Source organism: Narcine bancroftii, chromosome 3 (genome assembly GCF_036971445.1).
Source record: "Narcine bancroftii isolate sNarBan1 chromosome 3, sNarBan1.hap1, whole genome shotgun sequence".
Taxonomy (NCBI): Eukaryota; Metazoa; Chordata; class Chondrichthyes; order Torpediniformes; family Narcinidae; genus Narcine; species Narcine bancroftii.
The window spans coordinates 114,553,728-114,566,296 of record NC_091471.1 but is presented as its reverse complement, the minus strand read 5'-3'; the positions used below and the strand labels follow the sequence as shown (position 1 = coordinate 114,566,296).

At 45.6% G+C, this 12,569-nt stretch overlaps 1 protein-coding gene across 1 annotated transcript in view; it reads left to right on the top strand.

Moving 5' to 3' along the window:
• Window positions 1-2,590: 2,590 nt before the first annotated feature.
• The window catches only part of LOC138757508 (NACHT and WD repeat domain-containing protein 2), a 150,018-nt gene continuing 140,039 nt past the window's right edge, over window positions 2,591-12,569 (top strand). The window contains exons 1-2 of the mRNA XM_069924980.1: window positions 2,591-2,612; window positions 5,849-6,007. Coding sequence (XP_069781081.1) covers window positions 2,591-2,612; window positions 5,849-6,007 — 181 coding nt within the window. The remainder of the gene's footprint in view (window positions 2,613-5,848; window positions 6,008-12,569) is intronic.

Here is a 12,569-nt window from a genome sequence, read left to right as displayed (position 1 = left end):
CAGGAGTATTTTCATGTTAAGATCAGTATTTATTTCTCAATCGCCATCACAATTTTGTACATTTCTATTTGTAAGGAATTTGATCTGCATAAATTTGCTGCTCTGTTCCTTAGATTAGAGCCATAATTAAACTTCAAAACTAACTCGGATTTGGGTTGAGTTTTTTTTGAAGGGGCGACAATTCTAAAGGCATTTACCCCATTGGCCTATTTTAAAATGTGGAAAATGTGAAATTTTCAAGATGTTGGGAAAATAATTCAGAGTGCAAGTGTTTTTAAAGGTAGAACTTGATAAATAGAACCATTTTAAAACTGTCTCTTGTCCCTTTTCATTACTTCAGTGGGATGTGGAATTCAATTGGTCCATCAGTTTACACAGCCCGAGTACTATCCATTACACATCCATTACTTTATTTGTTTTTATTTGCCCAGCACCAGATTGTCCATTGTAAGTGGGTTACAATGACACAAATCGTTTCTGCTGAACCTCTGCAACCAAAGCTGGTGGTTGAATGAGGTGTATGATATGTTTTCATGCTATTAACAGCAGGATGGTGGTAATTATGGTGAACCGTGTTTCCCAAAATGACAATTATAAGACACTCTTTGGTCTTTACAATGTGCATAACAAAGGCCCAAATTTGTAGCCATCTCCAAACTATGATTTTCTGGAACCAGGGATATGGAATGAGTTGGAAGTTATTGCCTGATCCTCGAACAACTTCTATTTGCATGGAACGTTTATCACTGCAGAGTGGACGAAAATGCTTCATTTGAGCATTATCAAACAAAGAAAATGTTATAATAGGATACAGAGTATGAACCATCTAATGAAAGATTAAAATCATTTGTTGGTAAATATAATACAATTTTAGTTTTCATGGTTATTTTGCAAGTAGGATCAAACAAATATAAAAACATTAAGTGGCACAGTTGTCTATCTAAACTATTGTGATTGTTTGTGGGTGTGAATTCAAAGTGTTTAAGGTATCCATATTGAACTACCTGGAAATCTGGTTAATGGGTTTCTATTTGTTTTAAATTTCAAAACTTCAAACCAGTAACATGTTGGCATTTTAGCCAAAGATTGGCTATGTCACCACAACCTAGGCACAAGGCTCCACTTGGCAGGATGAATTTATAATTGCTTGGATAAATGACCAATGTTACAAGTTGGGCTCAACAGCATTCCACAGGAATGTCTCCAAAGTCAAGTTATATCTTGGCATCCACCCTCACCAGTAAGATCTCAAACAAAAGTAAAATATTGTGGATGGTGTCAAATAGCCTGGAAATAGCCAGTAAGCAGGTAACATTTGTTTGCATCCCAGCCTAAAAATGATAACTGCATTTCTTTCCATGCATGCTGCCTGACCCTTCCCTTCAGCTTCTCTTTGTTTCTCAAGATTCTAACACTTGCAGTTCTTGAGTTTCTCTAACATCCAATGAAAAATGAGTACAGTTAATATATCAGGTTGACTGCATTGATTGGAAAGATCTGTTTAATCCAATGTAGTTCACCTGCAAGCAGAGAGCTAATAATAAAGCCCATTGGACGAATACCCAGAGCCAATGACATGACAAACATGAAAAACAAGAACCTTTGACTATTATTCAATCGGATTTGTGGGGTGCTGCTTGGTTTTAATGTTATAGCACTCATTTGCTCGAGGGAAATATTCGTAAAGCACTAAAAAGGAAAACTGCAGCCACCAATTTTTATGGATATCACTAACAAGTCTGTAGTGGCTGTTGAAGTGATCTATAAATAGATAGAATATAAACTTTCTGTTCGTTCAACATCAGGAAACGTATTTGCTTCACGATTTTCCTTTGAGAAAAGTCACAATTGGCTACAATTCCACAAGGATCTGAAGTTTTCAATGGAATTCCTACATGGATGTATGTAAATGAGTGGGCCATTTTAGGGACAAATTGTCAAATTATCATTATTCATGGTCCACACATACCTGGATTAAGTACGATTTCAAATTCAAGTGAAGACAGCCGCCGCACACTATATTTGGTAAATAGTGGGCTCTCATCTTAAACAGCGGTGATCAATTGAAAAGAAAATGTGAAGGTTCTCAATGCCTCATATGCTCTGCCTGGCATTTATCATTCCCAATACAAAATGTAGGGAGAGAATAACAATGCCTCCAAAAATACAGTTTTTCAATGAAAAATATTTAATTCACATTACAGAGAAACCTCAGTAAAATGTTATAGGCAAGCATTTGAAATAGGGAAGAGGGAATGATCCTCAAGGACCCCACCAGCCAGACTATGCCCTCATCAGGAGAGAGGAACAGGAACCTGAAGAGGAGCACCCAGTGGGAGAAGGACAGCTTCTTCCCCTCGGCCATCAGTGTTTCAGAATGGACAAAGAACCACAGGCACTTCCTCTTATTTATTTATTTTTGAATGTAATTTAGAGCAATATTTGTCCTGTGATGCTGTTGCAAAACAACCAATTTCCTGTCATGTTCATGGCAATCAATTCTGTTTCTGATGACCATCAAGTCTGAGTATCAACAAGCGGGGAAAAAAAGAAGCCCATGGGCGTAGGAACAGGGGATTTGACAGATTGGATGGTGGCTGCACCGGGGCAGACAGATGGGTGAAATGCAGAAAGGGCAGTTTACGCAATTAGAAAGGAACGTCATGAGATGATGACCTCACCTGCAGTTGCAAATCAAACTAGACATTTCGTTTGCAGTATTTTGAAATTGTTTCATTATTTACCCCTTCCAAACATTGTCAATAGGGAACAAGATGCATTTTAACATATTGTTTGCAATTCACGCAAACGACAAAACAATCCCTGAACGAGGTTTTAATAAAATGCATGCATTTAGCAATAACTAATAATATTAGAAAAATGAATGACAGCGGCCATAATCATCAAAGACATTGAAGTGTCGGAAAGCCCGGTTCGTGGGAGGTTGACGCGATGGGTCTGCTGCAGCAACCTTCGCGACTTCCACACACCTACAAAATCTATCTTAAATGACAAGCATTTTGACCAAAAGGAAAGAGGGGGAGGGGGGGGGGGCGAAAAGAAGCTTCTTGCCACCCAGCATATCGAACATCCTTTCAGCGGGGTTATCCTGATTTACTGTCATTAAATAAGTGGTGCTGTTAGATACAAATCGGCAGGTAGAGAGGATTTTACTGGAAAAAGTTCAAAGAGAGGAACTGGGCTTATTCAAGTCTCACCCTTCAGTTCACTCACTGCCTGTCACGACTGCATGCGAACGTAACGAATCTCCTGTAATTACACACATCAATAAATAATCCTCTCCAATTTCCTCGAATGTAATTGTACAATCAGAGCTCAAATTCTAATCTTGGCTCAGTAGTCCCAGCCAACACTCTTTCGATTTAAGAGTGTACCATCTAAGCACTTGTGAAATATTGCTTCCCTCTATTGACCAGTATAACAGATCCTTCACTGTGGAGAGGCATCATCGACAGATGTTGGGACGGTTACTTTTTCTCCCTGACATTTAATTCAAAGCTGCATACAGTTCGCATATTGATTGAATTTATTAAAAATTTAAATTTCACTGGGACGCGATGAAGCCACTTCAAAGAGCCCCGAACTTGACTGTGAGTGGTCGGGTTGATATTCGTGGCTGTGCACCTACTGGATTCAGCAGAAGCTGAAACCCATCGCGTTTATATCGCGCTGCTGTCAATCCAACCTCACTCTGCTCTCCAAGGCAGCACTGCCAACTCTTCTGACACCTTCACCCTTCGTCCACCTCGGCTCCCAGTCATCTGGAAATTAAATTGCTCGGTGGCAGGCCGCCCTTCTGGCCACGTCTCGGAGGCTTTGACAGATCTGCTGGACACCTACTGTCTGCATCCAAGCTCCCACGATTGCCTCCGATCCCCACCCATCAATTCGAGTTCGGGAAGGCAGCGCTAGTCGCTCCGGAACTATCCCGACTGGAGAGAAATCGCCCAGGCAAAGCGTTGGTCTCACTCTCTGGCCTGAATATCCCAGAAAGAAACAGTCAGTGTGGAAGGCGAAGGCCGACCCGCGGCGATCGGAGGCTGCGGACCCCGTCCTCGACTCGCCTGAGCCGAGTGAGCGGGGGAAAGGGGAGTTGGGAACTCCGCTCGCCGCCGCCATCCCATCTCATCCCCGCCGGGTCCAGGCGAGCAGGAACCCTCTTAAACCCGGATCCACGCAGGGAACCCGCGCCCTCGGCTACAATGATACCGTGAAGGGAAAGCCGCTGCTGGAAGCCCCCGAACCCTCCCCTCCGCCGTGCAGCGGAGTTGAAGAGCCGCCCCTCTGACGGCGATTAGACCTGCGGCGCGGAATCCGTCTCAATTCCCCTCGCCAACAACTTACTGGGTTGCCCTCACCCAGGAACCCCGAGGTGACCCGACACAAGCTCATTGGCTTCTTGGGGAAAGAAAGTCAAGGAACTTTAAAATCCACGAAGTTACTTCGTTTTTTTAAAAATATATGTTTATTTGGCGGTTTCGCCGACATGATTTGATTTGAAATATTTTCAAACCTCTGTCAATTGGGCGCCCGCTGATTATTATTGTTTTTGCAATCGGCGAGGGTGTGGGAGTCAGCCGCGCTGACCTGTCCCGCTCTCGGCCGGAGAGTCAGCCGCGCTGACCTGTCCCGCTCTCGGCCGGAGAGTCAGCCGCGCTGACCTGTCCCGCTCTCGGCCGGAGAGTCAGCCGCGCTGACCTGTCCCGCTCTCGGCCGGAGAGTCAGCCGCGCTGACCTGTCCCGCTCTCGGCCGGAGAGTCAGCCGCGCTGACCTGTCCCGCTCTCGGCCGGAGAGTCAGCCGCGCTGACCTGTCCCGCTCTCTGCCGGAGAGTCAGCCGCGCTGACCTGTCCCGCTCTCTCAGCCGGGGAGTCAGCCACGCTGACCTGTCCCGCTCTCGGCCGGGGAGTCTGCCGCGCTGACCTGTCCCGCTCTCGGCCGGGGAGTCTGCCGCGCTGACCTGTCCCGCTCTCGGCCGGGGAGTCTGCCGCGCTGACCTGTCCCGCTCTCGGCCGGGGAGTCTGCCGCGCTGACCTGTCCCGCTCTCGGCCGGGGAGTCTGCCGCGCTGACCTGTCCCGCTCTCGGCCGGGGAGTCTGCCGCGCTGACCTGTCCCGCTCTCGGCCGGGGAGTCTGCCGCGCTGACCTGTCCCGCTCTCGGCCGGGGAGTCTGCCGCGCTGACCTGTCCCGCTCTCGGCCGGAGAGTCAGCCGCGCTGACCTGTCCCGCTCTCGGCCGGAGAGTCAGCCGCGCTGACCTGTCCCGCTCTCGGCCGGAGAGTCTGCCGCGCTGACCTGTCCCGCTCTCGGCCGGGGAGTCTGCCGCGCTGACCTGTCCCGCTCTCGGCCGGAGAGTCAGCCACGCTGACCTGTCCCGCTCTCGGCCGGGGAGTCAGCCACGCTGACCTGTCCCGCTCTCTCAGCCGGGGAGTCAGCCGCGCTGACCTGTCCCGCTCTCTCAGCCGGGGAGTCAGCCGCGCTGACCTGTCCCGCTCTCTCAGCCGGGGAGTCAGCCGCGCTGACCTGTCCCGCTCTCTCAGCCGGGGAGTCAGCCGCGCTGACCTGTCCCGCTCTCTCAGCCGGGGAGTCTGCCGCGCTGACCTGTCCCGCTCTCGGCCGGGGAGTCAGCTGCGCTGACCTGTCCCGCTGTCTCAACTGGCGAAGCTCCAGCGCCTCTCGGATGGCATCTGGCGGATGCTCACAGTCCCAGTTTTAATCCATTTGCCGCCACCGCTCTCACATACCTCTCGGTGCTGCGCCCCTTTACCCCGCCCACTCTCCACCAAAACACTATTTAGCAGTGGGTGCATCTGCTTTTTTTTCAAAATTCCGGCGAACATGCTGATGTGGTCGGTACCCGGTTCCAGACTTCCCTCTCCCCGGGACTCGGCGCTCCGCAGAGCGGCACTGACTGGAGCTGTGACCGCTCTCCCTCAGCATCTCCCGGGCAGCAGGAGCATCAAGGTTTTCATCAGCTCCAATCCCGAAGGTAAGACATTCGGCATCAACTAGTTTCACTTTTTTCAAGCTTTATGTTCTCGTTTCAAGCAAACTTGTTTTAAAAAAAACCCCGCAGATAATAGGTTTAATTGTCAATGGTTATAACTGTAGGAATGTGGTTATTTTGAGAACATTGTGGGTATCATTTATTGCTAGAATCATCGTCCAGCAAAAAAAAATCCTTTAATGGTAGGAACTGTGTGTAGTCTACTCTGCATGAAACCCAATATAGTTTGCCTATGCCTGTCTTCAGCCGGCCCCGCTCCGCAGGGCGCCACGTTATGACAGCGCCGTGACCCGGGTTCGAATCCGGCGCTGTTTGGTCGGAGTTTAATCCGTTCCTCTCGTGACCTGTGTGGGTTTTCCCCGGGCGCTCCGGGTTCCTCCTAAACGTACGGGGCTGTTTATTCATTGGATGTAATTGAGCGGGGTTGGGTTCAAAGTCCAGGATTTGCTTCTATTGTGTTGTAAATATTTTTAAAGTTAAATTTACTTTATCAACGCTGTTATAAAATCTGACGAATAAAAGCAGTAGACCAATTCATGTTTTCTCATCTGGCAATGACGCACCCAACGATGTAAACCTGTAAGTCCCCTTTACTAATTTCTGGATGCCAAAAATCGGTAGAGCCGTCCAATAAACTCCTCAAACAATAGAATTAAATATTCATTGTCTAGGTAGCCTGAACTTGAGAACAAAGTTGAATATAATACAATTGATCTGGTTCCCCTCCCCACCGTTATCAAAGTCATGAGACATGGAATTCAAGGAACCTTAGATGCTTGGATTCAGAATTGATGATGTATCTTTACCATAAAGAACGTTACGTGGTCCTGAATTTCTTCAGCATTTTTGTATATTAAACTACAATCACGTTCTTGATTCACTCTATTTAGAACTGGCTTGCCTGCAGTAAATAGAGGGCAGTAGTGGTTGGAACATATTCCGCCTGGAAGTCTGTACTAGTTGGATCCTTTTAAACTGCCATGTAAAATGGGGTTAACTGGGCAATTTGCATGGTTTGCAACCCAGGTACATGGCGATTTGAAAGGGTTCAACTTGGTCAATCTGGTCAGAATCCAACTGGGTCCATGAGCATCTCACAGGTGGTCAGGGAACCCAATAAAACTTACCCGGGTGTCCTGCTCCAGCGGTTTGAAAGGAAAAATGGCCAACCCATTTAATCTAGTGATGTCAGCAATTGCGTCACGGGGGAACTCCAGGCTGAGGAGTTGCTGCTGCAATTGGTGGGGCGGGGGGGGGGGGGGGGGGGGGGGGGGGGGGGAGAGGGGGCGGGGGGGGGGGGGGGGGGGTGAGATAGGTTGTTCCGGTTTGTGTTGACTGCTCAATGCAAGAGTCCTTACCCATAATCCCCCATGTCACTGGAACCACTCTGGCACTGGCACTGCTCCCACACTCCTACAATGACCAATCATTGCAAACCAAAGTGGCACACCATTCCTCCCTTCCCCCCCCCCCCTGCATATGCAGCACTGGCACATTGCTGATGGGGGGGTTGAATGACTGAGGGTGGGCAACAACTAACGGAGGGGTACTATAGGGGTGGGAGAGACTGAAGGCCAATATTTCCCATGAGTGTGTGATGTGTCACTCACTGTGTCATCGCAGGGGCAGGATCTTTCTTAAATCACTGGGTTGGTGATTTATCAGGTTGGTTCACTTATGATTTGAAAGGTGCATCCTGCATCCACTATGCAGTCATTGCACCCAGGACCCAGTAAGGGCTACAATTTGAAAGCACCTACAGGTTACTAGTGGTGTTCCACACCCCTCTGTGATTTTTATAAATGATGGATGAAGAAATGGAAGGGTAGGTCAATAATTTCACACACAATAGGTACAAAGGTTGGAGGTGTGGATAGTGCAGAAAGTTGTCATAAGTTGTTACAGGATATAGAGAGAATTCAGAGTTTGATGAAGAAATGGCAGATGAGGTTCAATCTGAATAAGTGTGAAGTGACACACTTTGGAAAGTTGAACCTGAAGATGTAGTATGGGTTAATGGCAGAATTCTTAACCAGGTGGAGGAACAGAGAGCTCTTGGGGTCCAGATCTTTAAATCCCTGAAGGTTGACACGGAAGTTAATAAACCATATGGTGTGTTGGGCTTCATTAGTTGGGGGATTGAGTTCAAGAGCTGTGAAGTAATGTTGCAGCTTTATCAAACTCTGGTTGGACATCAAGGAATATTTTATTCATTTCTGGTTGCCTCCTTACACGTGCTTTGGGGAGGATGCAGATGAGATTTACCAGGATGTTGCCTGGATTGGAGAACATGTCCTATGACCATTTTTCTCTTTGGAATTATGAAGAATGAAAGGTGATTTAATAGAGGTACACAAGATTGAGGAACATAGATAGGCTGGACAACTAGCACCATTTTCTCGTGGCAACAATAGCAAATACCAGTTGAGAGGACTGTTTAAGATGTTGGAGAAAACTTTAGGGGAGGTGTCAAAGGTAGATTTTTAAAAAAATGAATGTACAGATTGCCTGGATGCATTATCAGGGGTGGTGATGGAGGCTGGTACAAAGATTCAAGTAGGCACATGGATGGAAGAAAAATAGAGGTTTGGGGTTGTGAGGCAGGAAAGAAAATCATTGTGGACTAGGTTTGCATAAATGGAACAACATCATGAGATAAAGGGACTATATTGTGTTTAAAGTTCCTTGTTCAATGGTGCAAAGTAATCTGTCTCTCGTGGATAGAACTTTAGAACATTACAGCGCAGAAACAGGCCTCTTCAGCACTTCAAACTATTTTTTTTGTTGCCTATTTCCACTGACCTGCATCCATGCCATTGTCCTCCATGCCACCAACATCCATGTACCTGTCCAATTTCTTCTTAAATGGTAAAATTGAGAGCCTGCATTCACCATTTCAACTGGCAGCTCATTCCATTCTCCCACTACTCCCTGTGTGAAGAGGTTCCCCCACATGTTCTCCCTAAATCTTTCCCCTCTCACCCTTAAACCAAAAAAGCTTATCGACATTTATTCTGTCTATCCTCCTCATAATTTTAAATGCTTCTATCAAATTTCCCCTCCTTCTTTTATGCTCCAGGGAATAAAATTCTAACCTGTTTAACCTTTGCCTGTAACTCGGTTCTTGAAGTTCGGGAAACATCCTAGTAAATCTTCTCTTCACTCTATCTTGATATATTTCCTGTAGTTCAGTGACCAAAGCTGCACACAATACTCCATATTTGGCCTCAACAAAGTATTACACAACTTTACCATAACATTCCAACTCCTATTCTTATGCCAAAAACTCTCTTTACAACCCTATCCACATGTGATGCCAGTTTCAGGGAATTATGTATCTCTATTCCCAGATCCCTCTGTTCTATCACACTCCTCTGTGCCCCATCATTTACCATGTATGTCATTGGTTTGTCCTTCCAAATTCCAACACTTCACATTTATTGCATTAAATTTTTCAGTGCATTTTCCCAGCTGGTCCAGATCCCTCTTCAAGCTTTGAAAACCTTCTTTGCTGTCCATAACGCCTCCAGTCTTGGTGTCATCTTCAAACTTGCTGATCCAATTTACCACATTATCATCCAGATCATTGATATAGATGACAAACAATAATGGTTCTAGCACTATTCTTTGAGGCACATCACTAGTCATAGGCCTCAAGGCTGAGAAGCAATCATCCACCACTACTCTCTGGCTTCTGTTCAGCCATTGTCTACTACTTCACCATGAATACCTAGCATCTGTATTTTCCTAACAAACCTCCCATGTGGTACCTTGTCAAAAACCTTACTAAAGTCCATATAGTTAACATCCACATTAACTTACCTCAGAAAAAAAAATTAAGATTAGTTAAACATGACCGACCATGCACAAAACCATGTTGACTATCCCTAATCAGTCCTTGGCTATCCAAATACTTGTATATCCGATCTCTTAGAATACCTTCCAATAATTTACCCACTACTGATGTCAGGCTCACTGGCCTGTAATTTCCAGGGTTACTTTTGGAGCTTTTTTAAAACAACGGAATAATGTGAGCTACCCTCTAATCCTCTGACACCACACACCAAGCTAAAGAAATTTTAAATATTTCTGCCAGGGCCCCTGCAATTTTTCCACTAGCTTCCCTCAAGCTCAAAGAGTACATCTTGTCAGGCTCTGGAGATTTATCCACCCTTATTTGCTTTAATACGACAATCATCTCTTCTTTAATCTGCATAGGTTCCATAAGCTCACAGCTGGTTTTTCTTAATTCCCACTACTCTGTGCCCATTTCATGAGTGAATATTGATGAAAAAAAATTAAGATTTCCCCCATCTCTTTTGGCTTCATACTCTGATCTTCAAGGGGACCAATTTTGTCCCTTATTATCTTTTTGCTTTTAATATACCCGTAGTTATCATTAGGATTTTCCTCCATTGTCTGCCAAACTAACCTCGTGCCTTTTTTTTGCCTTCCTGATTTCTTTCTTGGAGTTTTTCTAGCATTTTTTTGTTCTACTCAAGAATCTCATTTGCTCTATGTTGCCTATATCTGCTCTACACCTCTTCTTTTGAACCAGATCCCCAATATCCCCAAAACTAACAGCTCCTATGCCTGCTAACCTTGTCTTTAATCCTGACAGGAACATGCAAACCCTGTACTCTCAAATTTCACCTTTGAAGGTCCTCCACTTACCTTGCATGTGCTTGCTTGAAAACAACACCTCAATACATGCATTCTAGATCCTTTCTCATTTCCTCAAAATTAGCTTTTCTCCAATTTAGAATCTTAACCTGAAGCTCAAACCGATCCTTCTCCATAATTAACGAAACTAGTAGCATTATGATCACTGGACCCAAAATGTCCCCTACACCTACTTCTGTCACCTGTCCTATCTCATTTCCTAATAAGAGATCCAGTATTTCATTCTCTCTAGTTGGTACCTCTATCTATTGCTTTAGAACACTTTCCTGGCACATTTGACAAACTCTAAGCCATCCACCCCTTTTAAAGTACGGGAGTCCCTGTCACTTGTGGAAAAATTAATATGTCCTACTATTCACAAACTTGTGTTTCCTGCAACTGCCTGCCCTCTACTGATTTGTTCCTCCAATTTCTCTGACTATTGGGCAGTGTATAATAGAACCCCATGAGTATAGTCTTACCTCTCCTGCTCCTCAGCTCCACCCATATAGCTTCAGTAGATGATCCCTCTGTTCTTACCTGCCTGAGCACAGCTGTGATAATTTCCATGATGAGCAATGCCACTCCTCCCCATTTCATCCCCCTTTCCCCCCCCCAGTTCCATCATGTCTGAAGCAACAAGTCTGGAACATTGAGCTGCCAGTCATAATTTCACATGCCAATCCAAGCTCTAAACCAGTGATTTTCAAACTGCACCCCCCCCCCAAACTCACATTCCACCTTAAGCAATCCTATGCTATAAGTACTCTGTAATTAGTAAGGGATTGCTTAAGGTGGTATGTGAATGGAAAGAAAAAGTTTGAAAACCACTGCTTTAATTATACCCAATTGACTCATTACGTGCATGGTTTCATAACTCCAAAGGAAATGGGCCAATGACAATTTGTATTCAAGCAAAATACTTCAGTAACTATTTGGTCTCGAGCAGTGATTCTCAACCTTCCCTTCCCACTCACATACTACTTTAAACAATCCCTTACTAATCACAGAGCATCTATAACATAGGGATCACTTGAGATGGATTTTGAGTTAAGGGGGAAGTTTGAAAACCATTCCTCTAAGCTCATCTGCCTTTCCTATCATAATCCTTACATTGAAATAGATGCACCTGTGAACATTTCCATCAGGTACAACCTGCTTACTTCTAACGATTAATGCAATTTTCACATCATCTTTTCCCTCCTCCACTCCTCTATCTGTTCTGGATCTCTCATTCTCATCCCCCTCCAAATCTAGTTTAAACTTCCCGGACCTGAACTAGCAAACCTTCCTGCAGGGATATTAGTCGCCCTCCAGTTTAGATGCAAACCAGTTTGTCAGAGCAGGTCTCAGCTTCCCTGGAAGAGATCCAGAAACCTGAAGCCCTCCCTCCTGCACCATGTCTTTAGCCACATGTTAAGCTGCATTATCCTCCTATTTCTAACCTCACTGGTAAGTGGTACGGGTAGCAATCCTGAGATCACAACCCTGGAAGTCCTGTCCTTAGCCTAGCATCTAACTCCCTGAACTCTCCTAGCAGGACCACCTCACCCTTCCTACACATGTCATTGATCCCTATGTGGACCATAACATCTGGCTGCTCACTCTCTCTCCTGAGAATACCGTGAATTCAACCTGAGATATCTCAAACCCTGGCACCAGGGAGGCAACATACCATCAGGGATACTCAGTCTCTTCCACAGAACCTCTTATCTGTCCCCTAGCTATGAAATTCCCTATCACTACAGCTTACCAATTCTTAGCCACAGGACTAGACTCTGTGCCAGAGATCTGATCGCCATGACTTGTCCTTGGTAGGTTGTCCCTCCCAATAGTATCCAAAATGGTGTAATTGTTTTTGAGGGGTTGCCCTGCCCTGACT